The 25,314-nt window shown below is 44.4% G+C and overlaps 1 protein-coding gene across 4 annotated transcripts in view; it reads left to right on the top strand.

Annotated features, from left to right (window-relative positions):
* Positions 1-15,001, top strand: part of CDKL4 (cyclin dependent kinase like 4) — a 51,037-nt gene extending 36,036 nt beyond the window's left edge. For 3 of the 4 annotated variants that reach the window (XM_062210186.1, XM_062210185.1, XM_062210187.1), the window contains exons 6-10: positions 3,766-3,963; positions 6,065-6,147; positions 7,525-7,581; positions 12,293-12,427; positions 14,889-15,001. In XM_062210186.1, the coding sequence (XP_062066170.1) occupies positions 3,766-3,963; positions 6,065-6,147; positions 7,525-7,581; positions 12,293-12,427; positions 14,889-14,990 (575 nt within the window). In that variant the 3' untranslated portion in view covers positions 14,991-15,001. The remainder of the gene's footprint in view (positions 1-3,765; positions 3,964-6,064; positions 6,148-7,524; positions 7,582-12,292; positions 12,428-14,888) is intronic. The other variant, XM_062210188.1, reaches the window with a different exon arrangement.
* Positions 15,002-25,314: the final 10,313 nt, after the last annotated feature.

The following is a 25,314-nucleotide window of genomic DNA, read 5'->3' as shown; positions in this document are numbered from 1 at the left end:
TATCCAATTCTGACGATTATAAGCTGATGTAGTTTAAATTCTTACTTTAGATATTGAATGTTTGCTAAGTATTGTGTTGTTGTCATTCAGACAGGAAAATCTCACTTCAGACTTTTAGTCAGTGCATTACTTGCACTTCAACCCCACTCCCTTGTAGAATTTATTGGATGGCGCCTTTGTGTACTGTGCCCCACAGGAGTGGGAAGAACTACAAGATGCATTTCCGATCTCCATGCACTTATCATCCAAAGTAGAAGAAACAAGAGAATAATGCAAGATAGTTGGCAGGAGGAAAGTGCTCAAGTGAAGACGCAGCGGGTTCCCTGGAGGGAGATGTCAGTGAGGGTGAGAGTGGCTGACAAAAGCTTCATGGAGCTGATGAGACTAGAAGGGTGAACTAGAGATGACGGAGAAGATGCAGAGACCATGCTGAGAAGGAGGAAACCTTCCCAGGCAGGGAGGGGCTGAAAGGAAATGGGGACCAATAATGGTTTCCTGTGAGTCTAGACCTGTGCAGCTAGCAAATCCGTGTACTAGCAACATACACCTTGCCCTGTTGGGGTGTACACGGTCAGTCTGCTGCTACAACCCACTGGACAATGCGTTTGGAAGAGTTAGGCAAGGACAAAAACTGATGGCGTCTCTCTGAGGTTGCTGTGCGAGGTGTAGTACAAGAATGGGACCCTAATGGTAACTGGGCCCTGTGCCAGGTGGCTGAAAAGAGAAATCCGCAGACGCCGGAAGACTCTGTGAATTATGAACCCAGTACTGTGGTGTGTCCATATCATGAAATAAGAGGCGTGCGTCAGAATGGGCGCTGACAGGATTTTCAGTGGTACCAGAAAATGTTTAGGAGGTGATAGTGGGAAGGGAGAGCTAGCACTTCTGTGCTACGCAGGGAACACAGGGAAGGTGGCTGGGCTGTAACCCTCTGCTTAGGAAGTGCGGTGGTGAACAGTCCTTCAGTCCCACGCATCTGATACAGGCAGTGTCAAAGACTGGGGTTTTTTCCTCCCTGGAAATTCATTTCATACTACCAAAATACCCAATTTGGTACCAAATGGAAATGAAAAAAAAAAAATCCTTATATATTTGTCATTACAGTAAGAACACAGAAGAAACATTCTATATAAAACTTTTCTCATAAATGGTTCTTTGGGGGATTTTTCCTCATTGGCTGGCAAGCTGTTGAAAACATTTATGTGGCTGGCGCCGCAGCTCAATAGGCTAATCCTCCGCCTGTGGCGCCAGCACCCCAGGTTCTAGTCCCAGTCGGGGCACTGGATTCTGTCCTGGTTGCCCCTCTTCCAGGCCAGCTCTCTGCTGTGGCCCGGGAGTGCAGTGGAGGATGGCCCAAGTGCTTGGGTCCTGCACCCGCATGGGAGACCAGGAGAAGCACCTGGCTCCTGGCTTCGGATCAGCGCCGGCTGCAGTGCGCCAGCCGTGGCGGCCATTGGAGGGTGAACCAATGGTAAAGGAAGACCTTTCTCTCTGTCTCTCTCTCTCACTGTCCACTCTGCTTGTCAAAAAAAATTATGTTTTATTTTTTCATGAATATATATTCTTGCTCTCCTGCTGAGTCTTCCTGTAGTCATTCTCTGAATGAAGAACCTTAGAACTGAGTTCAGTATTTGGATCATTTGTCTCAGAAGTTTTGATAGCATGTACACTCCAGAAGTCTCTGAGTGGTGAACCTCAGAAATCCCAATAATGGAGCTGGTGTTGTGTTGTAGCAGGTAAAGCTGTCGCCTGCAGCGCTGGCATCCCATATGAGTGCCGGTTCAAGTCCTTGCTGCTCCACTTCCAATCCAGGCCCCTGCTAAGGTGCCTGGGAAAACAGCAGAAAATGGCCCACGTGCTTAGGCCCCTGCACCTACATGGGAGACCCAGAAGAAGGTCCTGGCTCCTGGCTTTAGCCTGGCCCATGGGGAGTGAACCAGCAGGTGGAAGACCTCTCTCTGTCTCTCCTTCTCTCTCTGTAACTCTGCCTTTCCAATAAATAAAGTTAATCTTTAAAATAAAATGAAATTCCAGAAATGATAACTTCTGCTGTGTTGTTATAAAGAAAGTGGTAGTATCAGACACTGGTTTTAGCATGACCTAAAACCTCCACAGAATGGGAGCTCAGGCACTGGTTACAGCTGAAGCCATCCTAAATACTGGTTTGGGTTATTGTTGGGGTCACTGGTCATCTTTATAATAAGAAAGGTGAAGGATGGGGTCCCAGCAGGTGCTAAAATGCTCATATCCACTCAGTGGACTTAGCCACATAAAAAGTGTAGCTCCTGCTGTATATCTACATGCAAAAGAGTGCAGCTGGGGAGCCAGAGTTGTGGCACAGTAGGTTCAGCACCAGCATCCCATATGGGAATGCTGATTTGCGTTCTAGCTGCTCTGCTTAACAGTCCAGCTCCCTTCTAATGTGCCTGGGAAGTGGGCAGTTGATGGTCCAGGTGCTTGGGCCCCTGCCACCAATATGGGAGACCCAGATGGAATTTCAGACTCCTGACTCTTGCCCAGCCCTAGACATTGTGGCCATTTGAGGAGTGAACCACTGGATGAAAGCTCTCTCTCTCTCTCTCTGTCTCTAACTGACCTCCATATCAATTAATTAATATTTAATAAAAAAATTTTTAAATGAAGTTGGACCTCTATGTTTTGCCATATTAAAAAGTTCTCAAAATGGACCACAGACAGACCTAAATGTAAAAGCTAAAATTATAAAACTTTTAGAAGAAAATATAGGGAGAAAATTTCATGGTATTGAATTTTATAGTGGTTTCTTACATGTAAACAAAAGAAAAAATAGATAATTAGATTTCACCCAAATTAAAATTTTTTTGTCTATCAAAAATAGAGTGAAAATGTATTTTGCACAATGGGAAGAAATGTTTGCAAATTTATATCTGATAAAGAATTTGTATCCAGCACATATAAGCAACTCTTACAACTCAACAGCAAAAACTAATTTAAAAATGAGTGAAGACCTTTAATAGAGATTTCTTCAAAGAAGATATACAGATGGCAAATAAGCAAATGAAAAGATGCTCAACATCACGAATTATAGGAGAAATGCAAATGAAATCATAATGAGATATCATTCATACCCATTAGGATAGCTATCACAAAGAATCACTCACACATACACACACACACAACCAAATAACAAGTGTTGGTGACTATATGAAGAAAGTGGAGCCCTCGTGTTGTTGGGGTGGATGAGAAGTGACAGAGGTCTGTGGAAAACAGCTTGGCAGTCCCTCCAAAGCTTAAACCACAGGAGTCCTACTGTGAGGACTCCAGGCACTGAATTTAGGGTCCACCTTAGTCCAACATGACCTCATCTTAACCCAGTTAAATCTGAAAAGACTCCACTTCCAAATAAGGTCACATTCACAGGTTAACAGGGGTCAGGACTTCAGACCTGGTTTTTGGGAGGACACAGTTTAATCCACAACAAGCACTATATTGACAATGTGGAAAAAACAATTGCTGGTTTAAATTGTAAGTTAGGCTACAGAAATCTCATGGCCTCCTGTGCATGATGATGTAAATGCTAACTAACAAGGGTGCTCACCAAAGTCGAAATTACCATTTCAGTGCACAGTGTGACTGCGTACCCAGTGCCTCTGTGCAGCAGCTGTTAGCCATACATGACCTCTGAGAGTTATGACAACGAAGGCCTGCCTGCCCTTGTGGGGTGTAGTTCACAGGTTTATGAGTGGGGAGAATGTGACTCCTCTGGTCTGACTGATACCTTTGCAGTTCCAGGAGATACCTACACAGATTATGTTGCAACCAGATGGTACCGAGCCCCTGAGCTGCTCGTGGGTGATACTCAGTATGGTTCTTCAGTGGACGTCTGGGCAATCGGTTGTGTTTTTGCAGAGCTCCTGACAGGCCAGCCACTCTGGCCTGGGAAATCAGATGTGGACCAACTTTATCTGATCATCAGAACACTGGGTATGAATTGTATTCTGTAGCTTATGGGCTTGCTAAATGATTGTAGTGTAGTGTGCCTTTTGTAATGCAAAACAAAGCAAGAGCTTTATTGCTTTTTAAAGTGCTACTCAGAATGGTCGTTCTGGCTTCTGAGTTGTAGCCAAAGCACAGTCCTTTTCCCAGCACATCGACTCTAAACTCCTCTTAGTGAGTTTTCAGATACCTTTCCAAAAAAAGTCAATTAGTCATGGAATAAGCTATACATTTACTTTCCATGTAGGGCTAAGAGAGTGATAGGGATATGAGTCAGCTGCCTAGAGCTTCATGTAAGTGATACTCAACCAAATGCAGTTTCTGTCCATTGTGACAAGTTTTCCTCTCTTTAACCCTAGAGGAGGGGGTCAGCAAATTTTTTTCTATAAAAGACCAGACGATAAATGTTTTAGGATTTGCTAACTCTGTTGCTGTCATGCAAAAAAGCAGGTATACACAATGTATCCGTGAACACATAACAAAATATTCTTTGAATGTTTTTTTTAAGGATTTTTATTTATTTATTTGACAGGTAGAGTTACAGACAGTGAGAGAAAGAGACAGAGAGAAAGGTCTTCCTTCCATTGGTTCACTTCCCAAATGGCTACAATGGCCAGAGCTACTCTGATCTGAAGCCATGCAGGTGTAGGGGCCCAAGCACTTGGGCCATCCTCCACTGCCTTCCCGGGCCACAGCAGAGAGCTGGACTGGAAGAGGAGCAACTGGGACTAGAACCCGGTGCTCATATGGGATGCCGGCACTGCAGGCAGAGGATTAACCTAGTGAGCCACGGTGCCAGCCCCTCTTTGAATGCTTTAAAAAATCCATTTAAAAATCATTGTCAGATCTCAGCTAGACAGAAACAGGCACTGGGCTAGAATTGGCCTGACGGCCGTAGTTTTCAAAATCCCATGGTGGAACTGAAGAATCTGATTTTTATTTCCTGATCAAAAGTGGCTGCTGAAGTATAAAGTCCCATTGGCATGTCTCCCTTGCTTAGCAGTCCAGAATTTACAAAGTACTTCCTTACAGTATTATCTCTTGCAATCATAAGAAAAGCCAGTAAGAAAGTTACAGTTTTTATTGTACTTATTTTTGTACTTATTTACAGTTTTATTGTACTTATTTACAGTTTTTATTCTATTTATTTTTATTTCATGTATGAGGGAATTGGGGCTCAGGGAGCCTCCATGACTGACCCAAGATCATACAGCCAGCTAAGAATGAGATTGGAATAGGACTTGAGGTTTGGGGTTGGTTGGTTTTTTCCGTGACCTTTCAATTACGCGTCAGCATGCTTGGCAGTCATTGTCTACCTCCAGCTGGTTGGAAGAGAATACAACCCACAAGGTTAGCTGCAGCTTCCCTCAGGATTATGGGTGCAAGGAGAGTTACACCTCCACACACAGCACGAGTAGGTATTTGCTCCTTCTCGTGGGCTGTGCTGGCCACAGGGCTGCTGGCCAGTTCCAGGTCTGGCTGACTTCCTTCCTCCTGGAGAAATCTGCGGCGTGAAGCTTCGGGGTGGAGTGTCACCCCAGGCCACGTCTTCAGTGTGTGTTGTCGGTTTGATTGGTTTCCTAAAAGGATTCTGGAAATTTGCACTAGATGGATATGAGACCCAGCTTGGTGTTTGGCATGAGACAAGGCTGAGTTTGAATCTTTGGTCGGCTGCTTCATTACGGCGTGCTCTTGGCCACACTGCCTCTCTCAGCCTCATTGTCCTCACGGTATGGGGGAGATTTACAAAGAAGAGGAAGAAAAAGAAACAGCTACCACTGTTGGGAGACTGTTACGAGATTATAGGAGATAGTGTGTGTACAGCACCAGTTTTCTTAGCTCGTCTTTTGCTGGAGGCTGAGGAGTGGAATGGGGAAGAAAGCTGTGGAGGGGGGACTGGCCTTGCCCAGGGAGACCTGCTTCTGCAGGGCGGGTCCCCCATGGCCCCAGGTAAGGTCAGTCACAGCATGTGTTTCAGGTCCCTACCTCAGAAGTTAGCCATTTAGTGAGTGAGTTAATTTAGTTTAGCCAGTTAGTTAGTTATTTTGTAGCACATTTATCAGGAGTTTTTCTGGTTCCTATCCTACAGGAAAGCTAATACCAAGACATCAGTCTATCTTTAGAAGTAACCAGTTTTTCCATGGCATCAGTATACCTGAGCCAGAAGACATGGTAAGCTGTTCTATTTTGGGTATTTTGTTATGTGTGTTGCTCCTTTCTTTAAAAAAGGAGTTGTTTCCTTTTTAATATTTGTGGTTTTGGTTTCTGTTTTCTTATGAATACTGACACATTTTGAAGAAATTGTGTTAAAAAAAATTGCTGAGAAAATGCTTTCGAAGTCTACCTGTCCTATCAGAGATTAATTTAATGTTACATCTAAAGTGCTAGCATTTTTAGTGTCTTAGCATACGCCTTGATCTGTTTAGCCAAAGCACTAAGTTAGCTTTCCCTGAAATCATTATTTCCTCCTAAGCAGTGCTTACAGTAACCTTTATTTCGAAGACATGCATGCACTCAATTTTTTTTCAACTTGTGAAACAAAGCGCAAATCAATAAGAACCTTTTTCCCCTGGCGGATATTTTCCCATGGAAGGCTGGCCATTCTACAAAAGGCTTCTCGCTGTGCTCACTAAGCTCCAGGTCACAGCCGTCACCTGTGTCCTCTTGCGGTGACCCCTGCCTCTGCCGGGAACATGTCCGTGACTGCTTGACCCTCCTACTCACCGCAGATGTCCACTCTGGGGTGGCCTACGACCTTTAAAATCCCCTGTGGTCTAGGATCTGCCTACACAAAGAAAGGGTTATTGGGAGCGACAGGCAGTACAGAGATGGGGAAAGATCCGAGATGCTAGATCATGACTTGTGGCACCTGTGAGGAGTCGGAGGCTCTCTGGACGCTGTCCATATAAAATCGAGATTTCATACAATGCCTTGTTGTATATTGTTGGTTTTCTCTGCTGTTGTGTTTGTCAGAAACCTTACATAAGAAGTCAAAGATCAAATTAGGCCAAAGGTTATAAAATAATATGTTCGTATGTTTAATTAAGAATGAAATACAACAAACTCATGTATCTGCTGCCCAACTAAAGAAGTAAAATTACACCTTTGAAGGCTCCCCATTCCCTGCCCTCCCCATGATTCTGCTTTTTGTGTGTGTATCTTTCTGTAGATTTCTGTAGAGCTCTTCTACATGTAGTTCAGTGTGTTCTCATGAAGGCTCAAAACATCCTCATAAGAAGACCAGGCACAGATACCAGGCAGTGTGGTAGATTTCAGATGGGAACATTTAGGACCCACATCTATGGATCAGTGGGAATGCCTTATCAAATTAATTCCTGTCTTAACACATTCCAGACCTTTGCCCTGTAGTGTAAAATAATGTAAATATATATATATATATATATTTTTTGTAAAAAAAAAAAAAGCCTTAAAGTAATCATCTAACCTACTAAAGACTCTGTCTGCAAAGTGTTATTATTATTGATATATACAAAATATGCATTACTTTGTTATTATGTAATATTGAAATCCTTTTACTTTGTTGTCCAGGAAACTCTTGAGGAAAAGTTCTCAAATGCTCATCCTGTGGCTTTGAATTTCATGAAGGTATTTAAGAATCACGACTGTGACTGCAAATTGTAATGACTGTAGGTGGCAATTGTGGGATAAATGGAAAATAGGGCAAATAATGCCAAAGTAGGATATAGCCATTGAAAATGATTAGAAACTGAACCAATTACAGCCAAAAGAACATCAGTATTCTAAGCAGTAATAATTCTGACTTATCTATTAAAATTAGAAGAAGGCCAAAGAGCCACACAGACAACAGACTCTATCCCATACATTAGGCCCAAGAGAAATGGGCAGATTCTAATAAAAATCTGAAGGTACTTACCTATGACCAGTCTACCATTCATGTTTGACCACAGAGGACACACTACAAAGTATGACCCTTCCATCGAGAGTGGATATGGAAATCCTTTTGGGGAATGGGTTGAGAATACCAGACAGGGTATCTGTCTTTAACAATCAACTAACTTCTATCTGTAACAGTGTTTCCAAGCATGGCTGCTCATCAGAATGGCCTGGGACCTTCTCAAAAATGCAGATTCCAGTATATGCCTTTAGAAATTTATGGAAGCAGACTCTCCATGAATAAGAACTGGGGATTTGTGTCTTTAAACATCTCCTTAGGTGATTGTGAATGAACAGCTCAGTTGGAGGTGCATCTGATCCAGACAGTGGGGATGTTTGGATGACCCAGAGTCAGCATTGTTGACCAGCCTTTGTGCCTGCACCAATCACTCAGGGTGCTGAGCCAAATGCTTTTTACGCCCTGTGACTCCCCTCACCGTTGCTGCACCTGACCTCAGCTCCCACCCACCCTGCCTCACTGCTCCACCTTCACCTAGAATTTTGCAGGCCCTGTCCTAGAAGTCCAACTCTCCCGCACAGCCTTGTTCTTGACAGACTGTTCTCATCCACTTGCAGTTTAGCAAAAGATGTCAGGCACTGCAAACCCAGTCCATTCATTCTCAGGTGGAGCCAGGAGCCTACCTGTGTTTACTCCTCCAGCTAACCTGGAAGTTCTCGGGCAGGCAATTCCAGGACACAAAACTCTAAGGTGTCCGAGAAGCTCCTTGTCTTCACTGCTAAAGGTATAGTGCCCTGTGGGCTTGCCCGAGATTCTAGATGAAGCTAAATTTGTTACTCCTCCATTTGATTTAGACTTAGAAATATTGATCTGAGACCCAGGAATTCTCTGAGTACATCAAAGTTTGTGCTAGTCCATGGGCCACACCCTATCTCCTAGACTCCTGCCCCATGTTAGAAGACCTTCTGTAACTAATTGCAATTGGGACATCTTTAGCAACAGATAAGGACCGGCTACCATAACAGGTAATTATCCCACAGGAATGGGTCATAAGCTATGCAGAGAACTGCTCAAGAGGTAAAAACGTTGGCCAATGACAGTACCAAGCGCAGTGGTGGCATGCAGTGACCAATGTGTGGCAGGTCTCCATCAGGCGCAAAATAAGACCACAGGACCAGTTTTATTACTTGTTACTCACTTGTCTCCATAATCATGAGTACCCTAGATCGCTGTAGCAGTTTAGTTTGGTCACCCAGAAGAAGACTGTAGATGATTAGAAATTTTACTAGAGGGCTTTCTGTGAAAATTTTTAAAAAGATTTATTTATTTCAGAGGCAGAGTTACAGACAGAGAGGGAGAGAGAGAGAGAGAGAGAGGTCTTTTATCTGCTGGTTCAATCCCCAGATGGCTGCAACGGCTAGAGCTGGGCTGATCTGAAATCAGGAGCCAGGAGCTTCTTCTAAGTCTCCTATGTGGGTGCAGGGGCCCAAGCACTTGGGCCATCTTCCACTGCTTTCCCAGGCCGTTAGCAAGGAGCTGGATCAGAAATGAAGCAACCAGGACTTGAACCAGCACCTGTATGGGATGTTGGCCCCGTAGGCGGAGGCTTAACCTACTACGCCACAACGTCGGCCCCTTTCAGTGAAATTTAAAGTTTAATAAAAGGATACAGACTTAGACTTTGCTGGCCCAATTTCTTGTACCCCATCTTATCCATACCTTTCCTTGGCTAGAAGCACTTCAATCAGGGAGTACCTCTGAGAACTCTAAATGTACAGAAAGTAATTAATCTAGGAAGGTAAAGAGTCAGAAGCCTCAATCTCACCCCAACTCCCCACCCCCACCAATTCATCTCAGCGCTCCTAAAACCGGTCATGTAGTACATTGTCCCAGCCCAAACCCCATGGAGCAGCTCAGCATCAACAGTCTCTTCCAAGAATCTAAAACTGACTTTAAAATTGGAATTCAGGGGTACTTAATGATGGATTAGATTTCAGTAGATTGTAAGCTCCTATGAAAACATGAATGAATTCAAGATATATATTTTACGAATAACCGCAAAGACTCAATTGTGATTTCTCTCTGGGGAGTGGAGTAGAGGAGAGTGGCCCAGATGAGCTCTGTGTCCATTTCCAGGTGTTGGCAGGTCCCTGCTTCCTCTGAAGACTTGGTGAGAATCCTTCCTTGCCATTTCCAACTTCTGGTAGCCCCGAGCATCCCTTGGCTTGTGACAGCATAACTCCAGTGTCTGCCTCCGTGACCACATGGCGTTCTCTCTTTGTGTCTGTTTTCACCTTGCTTTCCCTTCTCTTTTAAGGACACCAGTCATAATTGGGCTAGGGGTCCATGCTACTGCACTGTGACCTCATCTTAACAAATTACATGCACAAAGACCTTATTTCCAAACAGGGTTGTATTCTGAGATACTGGGAGTTAGGAGTTGAGCAAAATTTTCTTTTGGTGGGGATACATTTTAACCTGTAACAGTGCCGATGAGACCAAAAAGAAAAGTTAAGTGAGCAATTGCACCTGTGGTTCTGGAGTTTGGCGGACAGGTCTGTAACAGAATGGGCGTGGAAATCTCCGGCAAGTCCTGATAATTGAAATCATGGTGTCAATGAGATCAACTAAAAACTGAGGACAGATAAGAAAAATGAGGATGCAAGGGGTGAACCCTGAGACAGTCAAGGATGTGATGGAAAAGAAGGTATAATAGCAAAGGCTGGTTTGAAAAGGAGCAGCCAGGAGGCAGGCAGAAAGAAAGTGAGCTGACAGGGAAGCCAAGGAGAGAGTTGAAAAGGAGGATATGGTCAGTCGTGTCTAACACAATTGAGACAAAAACTCAAAACACCTGCTACATGTAAGAAGTAGAGACCACAGGCACAATAACAAGAACCGCTCAAGTGGAATGATGGAGGCAGCAGCCAAGAAGTGAAGAAGAGGGGCAAGTGTTTGGTGCAGCGGGTAAGACGCTGCTTGGGATGCCGTATCCCATATCAGGGTACCTGGGTTTCGGTCCTACCTCTGCTTCTGATCCAGCTTCCAGCTAATGCAACCATGAGAAGCAACAGGTGATAGCCTCAGTATTTGGGTCCCTGCCACCCACATGGAAGACCCAGATGGAGTTCCTGGCTCCTGGCTTTGCCGTTGTTTGTTGTGGGCATTTGGGGAGTGAACCGGTGGATGGACGCTCTTTCTCTGTGCCTCTCTGCCTCTGTTTCTCTGCCTTTCAAACATATGAAAATAAATTTTAAAAATTTTTAATTGGTGAAGAAATAGAGACTGCCGAATTCTGTATTCAGATTAGACTTCTGTCCTGATTGTAGGTATTATGGTTTGGGGAGATACTTCCCTGTGACAACTAGAGTTAGTTAAAGGCAGTGTCATTAACTAGGTGGAGGGTTGATCTGTTGCATCAGGTCATAGGTGTGAAGGGACTGTGAATCTGGCTGTGCTGAGCAGAGTTGTTCAGCTCCCACTGCAAGGGGCAGGTGAGACTGGTTACAGACAGGCAGCTTTTTTAGGGACCTCAGAGACCAGAGGTGAGCTGGGCTCAGGAACAGGCACCGCCGGGCAGCCCACAGCTAGGGCAGCCCACAGCTGGGACAGCTTCAGGTGACACCACTGTCTGGACACACGAGTGCCGTGCTGGTGAGCCTTATTTCTCTCCTACAGACCTAAGGCAGAAGTGGCAAGTCGCCTGTGCCTGTGCGTGGTAAAGCTGCCCCATTTCTTCATTCTCTGGCCAGGGAATATCAGAGTTTCTTGGCAGAGATGGTGCGTCAGGACTGCGCCTGGCCTGCAGCTCTCACTCTCCCACCCCCAACTCTCAGAGGCTGAGCTATGGGCTTCCACAGCCTCACACACAAAGGACCACAGTGCCACCACCTCTTTTTTTGCCTCTAGTTATTCCTATATGAATTCATATTCCATTTCTCCCCATTTTAGCTTTCTTCCATTCGTTGAGGTTCATAACTTCAGCTTGAGAACCACTGGTTCTCAAACTTGACTATACGGTTATCAGAACCATCCAGAGGGCTTGTTAAGCACAGGTTGCTGGGCCCCACCCATCCCCAGTGCTTGTGATTTGGCAAGGCTGGGGCAGGACCCAAGAAATTACATTTCTAACAAACTCATGGATACCACACCCTGCAGACTTCTGCCTTGGTTTCACTAGAATAGAAAGATGCCATGGGGAGAAACAGGTGATCCAATGTGGCCCTTCCAGAGACACTGGATGTCCATGCATCCCGTCCTCAAAACGCTTCCAGTTGGCAAAAGAAGAGCTAGTCTAGCTTTTAACAAGTTCTAAGTACTGGATATCATATAAACCTAAAGATTTTTAAAAGTCATATTGGTCAAGTTATTATTCAAAGTGTTGGGGTACAGTAATAAAATAAACCCTTCTTTTAACATCTTCCTTGCTTTTCTCTTTATCCGAAGGGGTGTCTGAAGATGAATCCAAATGACAGATTAACCTGTGCCCAGCTCCTGGAGAGTTCCTACTTTGACTGTTTCCGAGAGGAACAAATTAAAAGAAAAGCACGTAATGAGGGAAGAAACAGAAGACGTCAGCAGGTACCTCCATTCGAAAGTTAAAATGCTGTACAAAGGGTTCTTTTATTTGTTTTTCTACCTTTCAAAATGAGATCAAGACCTTTTCTTTGCCCTGGGTTAGTTGTGTTTATCTGAATAAATAACCATGGTTGATGTAATAAAATCATAGAACTGTGAGAATATCTAGATTGTTGCAAATCTTATTCCAAAAACACTGGAATCAAATTATTGCACAACCCTTTGGCTACACTGATTGGGTCTGCCAGCTGCCAGATCACATACCTAAGAAGCCACAGCTTTGCACAATAGAGCCCTGATGAGGACAGGACGGAGTATCGCCATCATGATAAAGGAATCCCGGGACCTCTGTGTAGCATCCAGCCTCCCAGCATTGGAAACGTGACTCTTTTCACCAGCTCTTCACCCATGTTAGGCAACTTAACCCATGAAACCAAGGACAAGCTCTGGCAGATACAAAGGGGTGAAACCAGACACCTGGGAGCTAGATCCTACCTGGCAAGGGGCCAGCATTGCAGAGTAAGGTAGTCAACAATAGTCGGCAGTCTGATAGACTGTCCTTCCTTCATTTGGTTTCAGAAGACTTTGAAAACATAAACTCCATGGAAGGAGGTTTGTTTTGGTTTAGATTTCCCCCCTCATCTTATATACCCAGTATCTAAAATAACCTCACACATAGAAGGTACTAATGAATATTTTTCCAGTGAATAAATAGATGAGCATTGCTTACTAATAAACCACGCTGGTGATTTTCAGTTTGTCAGAGGCTGATGCTTGTCATGTTTTGCATTTGCCCGGTCTTCAACCTTTGATCTAATTTTTTGGTCCTTTATTTCCTCATCAGCATGTCTTCCCTAAGGGAAGAAAGCAGTCTTTTTCTTCTGACCAATTTTTTTCTTAAGAAATATTTATGTTTTTATTTATTTGAAAGAGTTACAGAGAGAGGTAGAGGAAGAGGCAGAAAGAGAGAGAGGTCTTCCATCTGCTGGTTCACTCTCCATATGGCCACAGCAGCTGAAGCTGAGCTGATCCGAAGCCAGGAGCCTTTTCCGGGTCTCCCATGTGGGTGCAGGGGCCCAAGGACTTGGGCCATCCTCTGCTGCTTTCCCAGCTGCATTAGCAGGGAGCTGGATCGGAATTGGAGTGGCTGGGACTCAGACTGGCGCCCGTATGGGATGCCGGTGCTGCAGGGGAAGGCTTTAACTCACCACAATGTCAGCCCCTCTTCTGACCTCTTAATAGTTAAAATAGAAGTTTGTTGGAGGATAAAGACCAATTAATCAATAAGATGAAATGTTAAATTATTTGAATACAAAGTTTCTGGGTATCCAAAATTTTCTTAGATTTGCTATTTTACCTTTCATTGTTAATCACTTGCACATCCATCCCAATGCTGTGTAAATAACAAAAAGATTAGGGTTTCTGCAAGTAAGTCTGAGGCAGCAATAATAAATGCAATCTGAAATACAGTGTGAATTGGGTGTGAAAAGACCTTAAAAATATCTCACCTCCTCCCCATAACTGATAGGATGTCACTGCCCAGCCCACTTCTCCCTCTTCCCTGGTTCATTGTCCACATGGCCACCTTTGCCCACACTCACCTCTGGGGGTGGAGGGGGCTGCTCTCCCTTCTAGGCTCCATTACACAGCAGTGCCACCTTTGCTCTTCCGAGCCCCTCTGAGACTAGTCAGGGACTTCACAGAAAGCCTTCCAAAAGCTGGGGATGACAAAAGAAAAACATGGCAGCTTGCTTAATGATCTCCTTTACAAAGATCATGAAGGTTCCCTTGGCCTTAGTACAGTGCGTCCTGCCCACCGCTTTGTGATGGGCCCCAGCACAGCACCCACCATGGCCCCCTGCCTAGACGGCTCCCTCCTCCAAGTCAGGTTCCCAGCGATCAAGGCCGATGGACTTCAAGTTCTCTTTTTCTTTCTGAGGATGCACCTCTTCCTAGACGTTTTACCATACCAGAAAATAAATGGAAAGTTTTGGAAAGATCTTAGAATCCAGCGTGAGTTCAAATTTCTGCCTGGATCCCAACTTTTAGATCTCTGGGTGGATAACAATTTCCTTAAGACTAAATAATCTTGACACTAATGGATAAGTAAGTTGATAGTAAAGATTTTGCCAATATCCTGGCTATTAACAAATAGAGATGAGTGGGATAGGGACTCCAAGAATCACTGCTTAATAGCCAGTGATTAGATGCTTGGAAGAAAACATTTGGAATAAATAATAGTGCACCCAAGAGAAGCCTAGAATAAGTGATAGAAGCTGATTTTCAGGTCTCGCAGGATCACAGGTTTCTGGAAAGGTCACCAAGTTTAATTTTAAAATTGATATCTTGTTGACGTCTTGGTACAATATCTCTTTTCTTATTATTGTTTAACCACCTTTAAAACAACCCGTGTCTATAGAAATTTTCAATTTGCTCTCTTATTTTTGTCTTGTTCTGCTATTAGAATCAACTGTTGCCTCTCATACCAGGAAGCCACATCTCCCCCACACCTGATGGAAGAAAACAAGTCCTCCAGTTAAAATTGGATCATCTTCCAAACATTTAGGAAAATGTTCTTTCAAGTGCAAAGTAATTTAATATGTACACATTTTTGTACGAGCGAGATAGGGATTCTCAGTGTTTCAAATGCAAATTAGCCATATGAAAATTAAGATGCCTTCTAGAATTGCTTTGCTGTGATCGTTGCTGATTCCTCTCCCGTGCTTTCTCCATGCCAATTTTCTCTTTTAGAACATTTCTTTAAATGTTGTAAGGCCTGAAACTGCACATTTGGAGGAGACATTTTCACTCTCAGCGGCCCCTCCGGAGGCAATTTATATTGGAAATTTGTGGACTTATGCTTTGCTTTATGAGAAAGATTTGCATATATCACCTTGCTTCAGCAGACCACAAAGTATCTTAAAGCAATATCAAATAGCCTGCCTCGCTGTTGTTTGTGTAATGAATGACATTATGTTCCTGCATTTTAATTCCCTCTACTGCAACCAGGTCTGTTGAGTAATGCTGGCATTTTTTTCCACATTTGACATTGATGTAGAAAGGGAACCTTGCAAGGTCATCCAGGTTTATTCTTTGATTCCATGGAAGATTCTAGTTTTTCTCTCATGAGACATTGACGATTCTATTTTTAAAGCTAGTTAGAGAAAATTCCATACAAATTCCATATATAGCAAATAGTGGATGAATGACAGGAAATCACCATCCTCATGACAGTGCTGCCCTTGAGTAGTTGGCCGCTGACCCTGATGCTCTCCTTTGGTGGTCAGGACTCTGTCCTTTTCTCCTGGCTGACCCTCTCAGTGCCGAGAGCAGTCCTCCTGGGCACGGTGTTTAAATTGTTCATTGCCATTCCTCTTCCAAACAGTTGAATCCGTAGCCTCTGTGAACTTGTGCAACCCTCACCGTAGTGACTGCATCATAATCAGGTTGGGTCTGTAAATTCTGCTAAGAGCAGAAGGACTGTCCTTATGTCAATTACATTATGTATCCAAAAAGTGCAGAAAACATCTAATAAGTGAGCTGAATTTACTTTGGGTTCTTTTCCCAAGGAAACGTAACATCTGTCTATCTACATATAGATATATAGAGATATTAGCTATATAAATGTATACTTAGAAGTTTTGAAGCTTCATAGTGGATGTCTTCTCTGCCGGACATCCACAAAGAAAGCAGAATGTTTGAAAGTACTTTTAGTTTGCTATCAAGGAACTTGTGTGAACTAATAGCACAAGGCTGCCTATCACTGTCAGGCAAAATGGCTAAAAGCAGTGGCGTTCCTGTGAGCAAAAATGAAGAGCATTTCATGAACTCTTGCCTGCTCCGGGTCTGGCATGCTTACCTGAATGTTGTCAGATTTCACAGGTGCACATTATCCCAGAAATCTCTGGTGTCTGGCACCAGGAGTGAAGCATGTACTACTAGGGAAACACAGTAACATCTCTGAGAATCTGCATTTGTGAATATGGCTATGGAAGCTTCCAGTGAACCTCAGTTATTCAGGAGTATCCATTTACCAAGAAATAATGGCAGCTAAACAATAGTTTCTTGCCTGCTGGAGGGACTTCAGGGAGCTTATTTGGGAAATTTCACATTTTTAGTATGCATAGAAGCTGACGGGGCCTCCTTATTCTCACCATGTTAGCAAGAGTGTGCCTCCGCAGATGTGTTTGGTTCTTGGATTTTTAACAGGATGGTACCACAGGCACAAGGAAAACGAAGAAGAAAAGATAAAAGGCGACTTTGCCGGAAGATTTCTTTTTAGGTTTCATAGTGTTTTTTTTTTTTGTTTGTTTGTTTGTTTTCATTTAAACCTTCTTATTACCAAGCCACGCACATCCTCTCTGGTCACTGGTTGTCAATACAGATAATATGTAATATATATGTGACATAACGCACATACACATGCATGTGTGTGCACATAGGAAATTGGAAGACAGGACATAACTGCATTACTCATTTTTCTCAGATTCATGCTTCAAACAGTTGAGTCTTTGGCAGGGATTGGTGAGGTGACTGTCTTCCTTTATATTTTATAGCATTTAGGCATTTATTCAAATTAGCCTTCCTCTTCCTCATTGTTTTTGCTTAGACAAATCCACCCCTCAGGCATCACTGGGGAGGGGAGAGGAAGAAGCATCTAACACTTATAAAAATGTTCTGATGCAGGGACACTGCTGTGAAGAAAAACAATCTTCTGACAGCATCCGCCAGTGGAGCGGACCCTGGGTGACCCCGGGCCACCTCGCCTGGCCGCTGCCCGAGTCACTCAGGGACACAGGTCCTGAGCCGCCACTTGTTTCTGTTTCAAGTGCACCCCGGGGCCTCCGTGCTACACGGATTCGCTCACACTCCTCGGTCCCATGGAGGGGACTTGCACTTCAGTGCCCAGGGTCCAGATTCGGCCCCGACTTTTGTAAAACTCAGCTTGCCCCAGGCCTCTTCGCAGAAGCCCACTTACTTCTGTAACCAAGCATTCCCTGCAGCCTCTGGTGCAGTTTCTGGCTCACCTGGGTTGCGTCTCACCCCTGCCAACTTTCAGGCCTTTTAATTTCTTTATATAGCTCTTTCCTGATGCTGTCCAAAAATTGCACCGTCACAGGGAGTGGTGCCACCGGAGCACTTCTCTGCTCCACCTGTGCCTGACCTCTCCACACCCTGCTCAGTGCATCACACCTTCCGTACCTGGGTGCCTGCTCAGTCCTCATGGGGTTGTTTTGTTTGGGGGTTGGTTTTTTTTGTTTTTGTTTTTTGTTTCTTGGGTTTTTTTGTTTTTGTTTTTGTTTTTTGTAGAGCACTTCTCAGGCCATTTAAAATGCAGACTTCTAAGCTCCATATAAGAGAACATGAAATTAAACCTCTCTCAGCCAGAGAAGCTATGGGCCTGGACTCGGTCTTGCACCTGTTGCAGTCCTGGTGGTTATGTGAATGTGTTTGTTCCAGCTTGCTCCAGCCACGGAGCCATTGCAGCATGTGACTTTGTGAAGATGACTGTAACTGGTTAAAGAATCACTACGGGCTTCTGAATCCTTGGGATCAGAGAGATGGTGGAGCAAAGGGTAAAGCTCTGGATGAGGGAAAGAGTTGAAGGAGAAAGTAGAGTCTCCTTCTCCCACCGCTCTTCTTTGCTCCTGCAAATTCTGAAACCACAGTACATCAGACAATTAGTCAATTATTTTGCCTTTTTAAATTCCAAAGATGTTTTCTGTTCCCTTAGCCTCCTTGCCTTAGAATTGTAATTTGTCAAAAAGTTGGCACTTTCTCAGTCATTTGTCACCACCAGTGATTTCCAATCCCGGTTTTGGAACAATTTGAATGGCAAAAGCATTCTCCACAAAGAAAGTGATTTTTATAATGAAAAGATACCACCAGAAGAGGAATGATGCCGCAGTCCCACTAACAGCAATGTCTTGAAAACACCGGGGTGTCGGTGTAAAGTATTAGCGTAATTGCAAGCACACAGATTGTATGCATGTACTTAACACGTAAAGATAAATGCCGCTTACAAGTTAATGTTCCGCGTGTTTGTTTTCTGTTAAAGTCTTTAATTCAAGCATTTCATTCTTGCTTTAGCAGAAGACTAACCATCTTTAAGAGCAATGGATAGAGAATAAGACAACACTTACAGGGCAGGTGTTGTGCTGCAGACAGTAAAGCAACTTCTGGGGGCACCTGCATCCCATGTCCAAGCACCTGATTTGGTTCCTGGCTCCTCCACTTCAGATCTAACTTCCTGCTATGTGCTTGGGAGGACACAACTCCTTGTGTCCCTGCCACCCATGTGGAACCTGGGTGGAGTTCCTGGATCCTGGCTTCAGCCTGGTCCAGCCCTGGCTGTTGCAGGCATCTGGGGAATGGACCTGTAGATGGAAGATCTCCCTTTCTTTGTCTCTCCTTCTCTCTCTCTGTCACTCAGGAGGGGGAGGTAAACAAAGGAAGAAAGGAATAAAAGTAAAGAAAGATCACTTGACCTGGAGGTAGCTTTTCTGTGCCTTTGTTTTCTAATGGGTAAAATAAGAGGGTAGATAACCTGGATGATTTCCAGGGCTCCCCCTTCAGCTCAAACCTTCTGTGATTCTCTATAGCACAGTGTTTGTGTCCTGAATGGATCTCCTAGTAGAAGAGGCTTTTCATTAACAATGCCAGGAGCTGGGACATAACTCTCTGTCTCTCCTGCTTGCTTTGTATTTCATTCATACACATGCTTATGGTTACAACCTACCTTGAGTTTTATCAGGTCCATAGTAGTTTGTAGACAACTGTCTAATAGAGGCTATATTTTATCAGTAAAAGTGGATTTTGAAGCTAATTATCACTTATTTTAATTAATGTAAATAAGACAAATGTGCTTTTAAAATGCCTAGTAATATGTAATGATTCCTTGATGTGTTAATCTAACTCTAATTATTTTGGAAATGACACCTAATGCTCTGAAGTATTAAGACATCCATCAAGGCGGGGGACATAGAGTAACTTTCTAAGTTTAGCATCACTCTTAGTGATTTCCGTAATTGATAACTTAAACAATTTCTACAAATACATCTGAATTATACAGATTTTATATTTCAATAGCAGAGACTTGGGCTTCATCATTTTTTAATTTGCACCCATCAGTTACCCAGGCTGAGAACTGGTAATCGTTTTCAACAGGCATATGTCTCCTGTTGTGAACCACTCTCCCGGGCCATATCTCTAAATATTGTCTCAGTGAAGACGCTGTGGGTCTACTTGGGACTTTAGGACGTATTTGTATAGATGCAGATCTGCTTCGAAGCCCTGGAAATTGTAGACATATGTCTAGAATTTGATAATAAGTAGAAGGCTAATTAAAGCTAATTTGAACTACTATAAATAATTCATTATGCATTTTAGTTGTATTATGTTAAACATATGTAGTATTATGGTGTTTCTAAAAATTTAGGTACAGATATTTAGAAGGCCTACATAGGAGTGGTCAAGTATTTTGATAACCATACATCAGTGTATATAACTTAACCTGAACATGTTCTTTAGCTTATTTTAATAAAAGTTATAAATATTTCTGTTTCCTAATTACTATTCAACTCAGCTATTATTTCGTTGTCTAATACTTTGTATTTAAGTGAGGAAAAACTGTCATCTTCATATGTAAATTCCAGAACTTGCTGTTTAATTTCCTGTTGGTTGGAATGTCTCAGCAGCTGGCATGGCAAGCTATTTTTTTGTGTGTGTCTTGGGTTGGGAATTTTTACAATTTGGAAAAACTAACAAAATCTTTTCCAGTCTGACTAGCTAGCTGCTTATCCCCAAGAACATCTAACAACTGTATTTTGAGTCTGTGAGATCCTTTTTTTTCAATTTATCAAAATTTTTTCTGTAACTGTTTATCATACTTAGCTACAGGATAAGAAATTTTCTTGAATCTTTAATTCCAAATTCTCACTCGTGTTTCTGCTGTGAGTTTAAAAGGTAAAAAGGCTCAATACACTCACACTAGTGATCAAAAGACAGAAAAACCATTAGTAAAATAAAGGAAATAGTCCTATTTTAAGTGCCCCCCCCTTTTTTTTTCATTTTATTTGAAAGGCAGAGAGAGACAGAGATATTTCATCCATCTACCGGCTCACTCCCCAAATGCCTGCAATAGCTAGGCCAAAGCAAGGAGCCTAGAACTCAATCCTAGTCTCCCATGTGAGTGGAAGGGACACAAATACTTGAACTATCACCTGCTGCATCCCAGGTGCTCATTAACAGGAAACTGGATTGGAAGCAGAGCTGGGACTTGAACCCAGGCACTCCAATACAGGTATCCCAAGTGGTGTCTTAACCACTATTGAAATGCCTGTCTCAGATCTCTATTTAAATATGCTTCAGGGGCCCACGTTGTGGCTTAGCGGGTTAAGCCTCTGCCTGCAGCACCAGTATCCCATATGGGTGCCCATCCCAGCAGTCTCAGCATCCCTACTGATGGCCTGGGAAAGCAGTAGAGGATGGTCCAAGTGCTTGGGTCCCTACACCCACGCAAGAGATCCAGAAGGAGCTCCTGACTTCTGATCATCCCTGCTCCAGCCATTGCAGACATTTGGGGAGTGAACCAGCAGATAGACTCTCTCTCTGCCTCTCCCTCTCTATGTCTGTAACTCTGCTTCTCAAATAATAAATCTTATTTGAAAGTTTTGATTTTTCAAATTTATTTGAAAGAGTTACAGAGAGAGAAATCTTCCCTCTGCTGGTTTACTCCCCAGATAACCACAATGGTGAGGGCTGGGGCAGGCCAAACCTAGAATCCAGGAACTCTTGTGTGGCAGGGACCCAAGCACCTGGGCCATTTTATGCTGATTCCCCAGGAGCATTAGCAGGGAGCTAGGTCAGATGGGAGTGGAGCCGCTGGGACTTGAGCAGGTTCCTGTATGGTTTGCCAGCATCTCAGACATTGGCTTACCCCATTTATACCACTGTATCAGCCTCTGTTGTTTTCTTTTGAGTTGACCTTTCTGCTTTCACTATCTTTAGCGCTGCTTGTGTTTAACTGAGTATAGTCGATGTTTTCCGATGATACCTGCAACAATGTCTCCCATCCTATGTGTCTTTTGCATTGGTGCTGCTCCATGCCTTTTATTAAGAGGTGAAGCCTGCCTCATCCCTCTGCACCTTGGGTCCAGGCTGGCCTCGTGATTTCTGAGTCACGTTGGGTGTGGAGGAGGTGAAGCTGTCCACTTCTGGGCTGAGCCCTTGAAAGTCCTAACATCCTCTGCCTTCTCACTTGGTGGAATCCAGCCACCATGCTGCAAAGGACCTTAAGCGGAACTAGTGGGACGCCACGTTGAGAGACAGAGGTCACTGGCAGAACACCCAGGGGCCAGACGTGTGAGTGAAACCTTCCTAGACCTTTCAACTCAGCACAGCCAGCAGCCAGCCAAATATAGACAAATGAGTGCACTGGGTCTAGCAGGGTAACTGCCCTGCTGAGCCCAGTCAACCCTCAGGATTGGGAGAAATAACAGATCATTGCTACTGCAAGCCTCTGCATTTGGGGATGATTTGTTGTGCAGCAGTCAAGAACAGAAGCAGAGTGTATTTTTAAAAAGCCAAGCATTTGCAGTTGAAAGCATGTTCTATCTGTGTGCTTCTACTGCCCTGGCATGCCGTATCAAAATGTAGGTTAGAGTCCTGGCTGCTCAACTTCCAATTCATCTCCCTGCTGATGTGCCTAGGAAAACAGCAAAAGATGGCCCAAGTAGTTGGGTCCCTGCCACATGGGAAATCTGGGTCAAATTCCCAGCTCCTGGCTTCAGCCTGGACCAGCCCCAGCTGTTGTGGCCATTTGACAAGTGAACTAGCTGATGGAAGATTTCGCTCACTTTTGCTGTCTCTATGTGTGTCACTCTGTCAAATAAATAAATCTTCTTAAAAAATAAGGAATAAGGTCTGACGTTGTTTAACCTAGAACTCTGAGTACATTTGAGGGAATCTACAAATCATTGGCCCCCGCTACCCACTGGTCTGTCTCTGTGTTTGGATCTTGTCTGTCCTATCAAGGCTGCTGTTCTTCCGAGGGGAACATCGTCTTTTCATAAAACGTGTAGCCATCCTATGGAGAAGTGCAAGGCATCATGATGAAGAAACACTCCAGACATTGTATTTACCAAACAGAAGCTACAGCACATGTCTGTGTTCAACGGCTGAGTAGGTACCAGACGGTTAGCTTTCTGGCTATGACCCCAAGAACAGCCTGATGCGGGTTAAGCATTGCTCCCCCTGCTTCCTCCCGGGCAGCAGACTCGGTGAGCACTTCTGAGCTGGGAGGGAAAAGCCTCCTCCAGTTGCACAAGAAGGGCTTCTGCAGCGGCCGGGAGAGTGCGGGATGACTGGCACCAGGCCTTGCCTCTTCCTCTTTCTAGCAGGAAGCCCTCCAACTGGAGGTCAGGTTTTGGCCTTGCCACTTACAGGCCATCAGCATGTTCCACTCTAAAATGAGTAGTACTGCCTACCACGTGAGGTGGTTACCCCGGGTTCTAGTCCCGGTTGGGGCACCGGATTCTGTCCCGGTTGCGCCTCTTACAGTCCAGCTCTCTGCTGTGGCCCGGAAAGGCAGTGGAGGATGGCCCAGGTGCTTGGGCCCTGCACCCGAGTGGGAAACCGGGAGGAGGCACCTGGCTCCTGGCTTTGGATTGGCGCAGAGCGCAGGCTGTAGTGGCCATTTGCGGGGTGAACTAATGGAAGGAAGACCTTTCTCTCTGTCTCTCTCTCTCTCTCTCACTGTCTAACTCTGCCTGTCAAAAAAAAAAAAAAAAGCATTCAGTGAAACAACTGCATGAATACATTTTGTGATACCAAGAGCTATATAAATATATTGGTCTTGTTACCCTCTAAAACATCTGACTGCATTAACATCTACAGTTAACATTTGGTTCCTTTACAGGAGAGCATTTGACCCAACAGTTAAGATGCCATTTGGAATACTGACATCCCTTATCAGAGTCCCTGGGTTTGAGTCCTGGCTCTTCTCCCCATCCAGCTTCCTACTAATGCACACCCTGGGAGGCAGCAGATGATGCTCAAGAACTAGGGACCCTGTTACTCACGTGGGAGACCTGAACTGAGTTTCTGGCTTCAGCCTAACCCGGGCCTGGCTGTTGCAGGCATTTGAGGAGTAAACCAGCAGATGGAACACCTCTCTCTCTCTCTCTCTCCATTTTTTTTTTTTTTTTTTTTGGACAGGCAGAGTGGACAGTGAGAGAGAGACAGAGAGAAAGGTTTTCCTTTACCGTTGGTTCACCCTCCAATGGCTGCCGTGGTCAGCACACCGCGCCGATCCGAAGCCAGGAGCCAGGTGGTTCTCCTGGTCTCCCATGGGATGCAGGGCCCAAGCACTTGGGCCATCCTCCACTGCATTCCTGGGCCACAGCAGAGAGCTGGCCTGGAAGAGGGGCAACCGGGACAGAATCTAGCGCCTGACCAGGACTAGAACCTGGTGTGCCGGCACCACAGGCGGAGGATTAGCCTAGTGAGCTGTGGCGCCGGCTCCTTTTTTTTTTTTAACATAATTACAGAGAGAGGGAGAGAATCTTCCATCCACTGAATCACTCCCCAATGGCCACAATGGCCATAGCTGGGCCAGGCAGAAGCCAGAAGCTTCTTCTGGGTCTCCCACATGGGTGCAGGAGCCCAGGGTCTTGGGCCATCTTCCACTACCTTCCAAGGTGCATTAGCAGAGAGCTGGATTGGAAATGGAGCAGCAGGAATTGGAACCGGTACCCTTATAGGATGCCAGCACTGTAGACAGCAGCTTAACATGTTATGCCACAATGCCAGCCCCTGCCTTTTTTAAAAATAAAAATTTTTCAATAAAAGAAGGAAGAAAAAGGACTTCATTAGAAAAATGGTCCTTTGAAAGAAAATCCTAGGATTTTTAAAAATTGTGTTATTTATTTGAAAGAGAGAGAGAGAGAGAGATGCCTCTAACAGCTACAGCTGGGCCAAGATGAAGCCAGGACCCTGGAATTCCACCTCAGTCTTCCATGTGGGTAGCAGGAACGCAACCACGTGAGCCATCACCTGCTACCTCCCAGACCAAATAGCAGGAAGCAGGGTTAGAAGCAAAGTAACAGGATATGAGCATCCCAAGTGGCAGCTTAACCCACTGCCACACCAAGCCAATCCTTCTAGAATTTTTTTTTAAGATTTATTTATTTGAAAGAGACGGAGAGAGGAGAGGCAGAGAGAGAGAGAGAGAGAGATCTTCCATCCGCCGGTTCACTCCCCAATTGGCGACAATGGCTGGAGCTGTGCCGATCTGAAGCCAGGAGTTTCCTCCAGGTCTCCCACGTGGGTTCAGGGGCCTAAGGACTTGGGCCATCTTATACTGCTTTCCCAGGCCATAGCAGAGAGCTGGATCGGAAGTGGAGCAGCAAGGACTCAAACTGGCACCTATATGGGATGCTGGCACTGCAGGTGGTGGCTTTACCTGCTACACCACAGCGCCGGCCCCCTGGAATTCTTTTTAATGCAGTAGTTGCTGTATTTTCCCCAAAGAAGTATGAAATCTCATCCTGCTCAACTGCTCATCTCTTCTGTGTGGTGGCTTTTGCATTCTAACATGAAAAGGCTCTATCTTCCAGCAAACAAACATGTCAAGTTATGCTTTTTACACTGAGTTAGTTTATTGACACTCTTTGAAATGTTCGCTTGCTGTATAGCAAACACTATGAGGTATGGGCAGAAACAGAAAAAAGCTAACTGGAATATGTAGCCACCAAGTGCAATCCACTTAATGGAATTAACCAGAATTAATTCTGTGAAGAGTACACCAGAAAGCTTAAAGAAAGCGCCAACTTGAGCATCTTACAGGGAGTCTGGCCATGACTCCAAGCGAATTCCAGGCTGCAGTGACC

This window comes from Lepus europaeus, chromosome 13 (assembly GCF_033115175.1).
Source record: "Lepus europaeus isolate LE1 chromosome 13, mLepTim1.pri, whole genome shotgun sequence".
In the NCBI taxonomy this organism is placed as follows: Eukaryota; Metazoa; Chordata; class Mammalia; order Lagomorpha; family Leporidae; genus Lepus; species Lepus europaeus.
The sequence above is the reverse complement of the archived record's forward strand: the minus strand, read 5'-3'. Positions and strand labels throughout refer to the sequence as shown.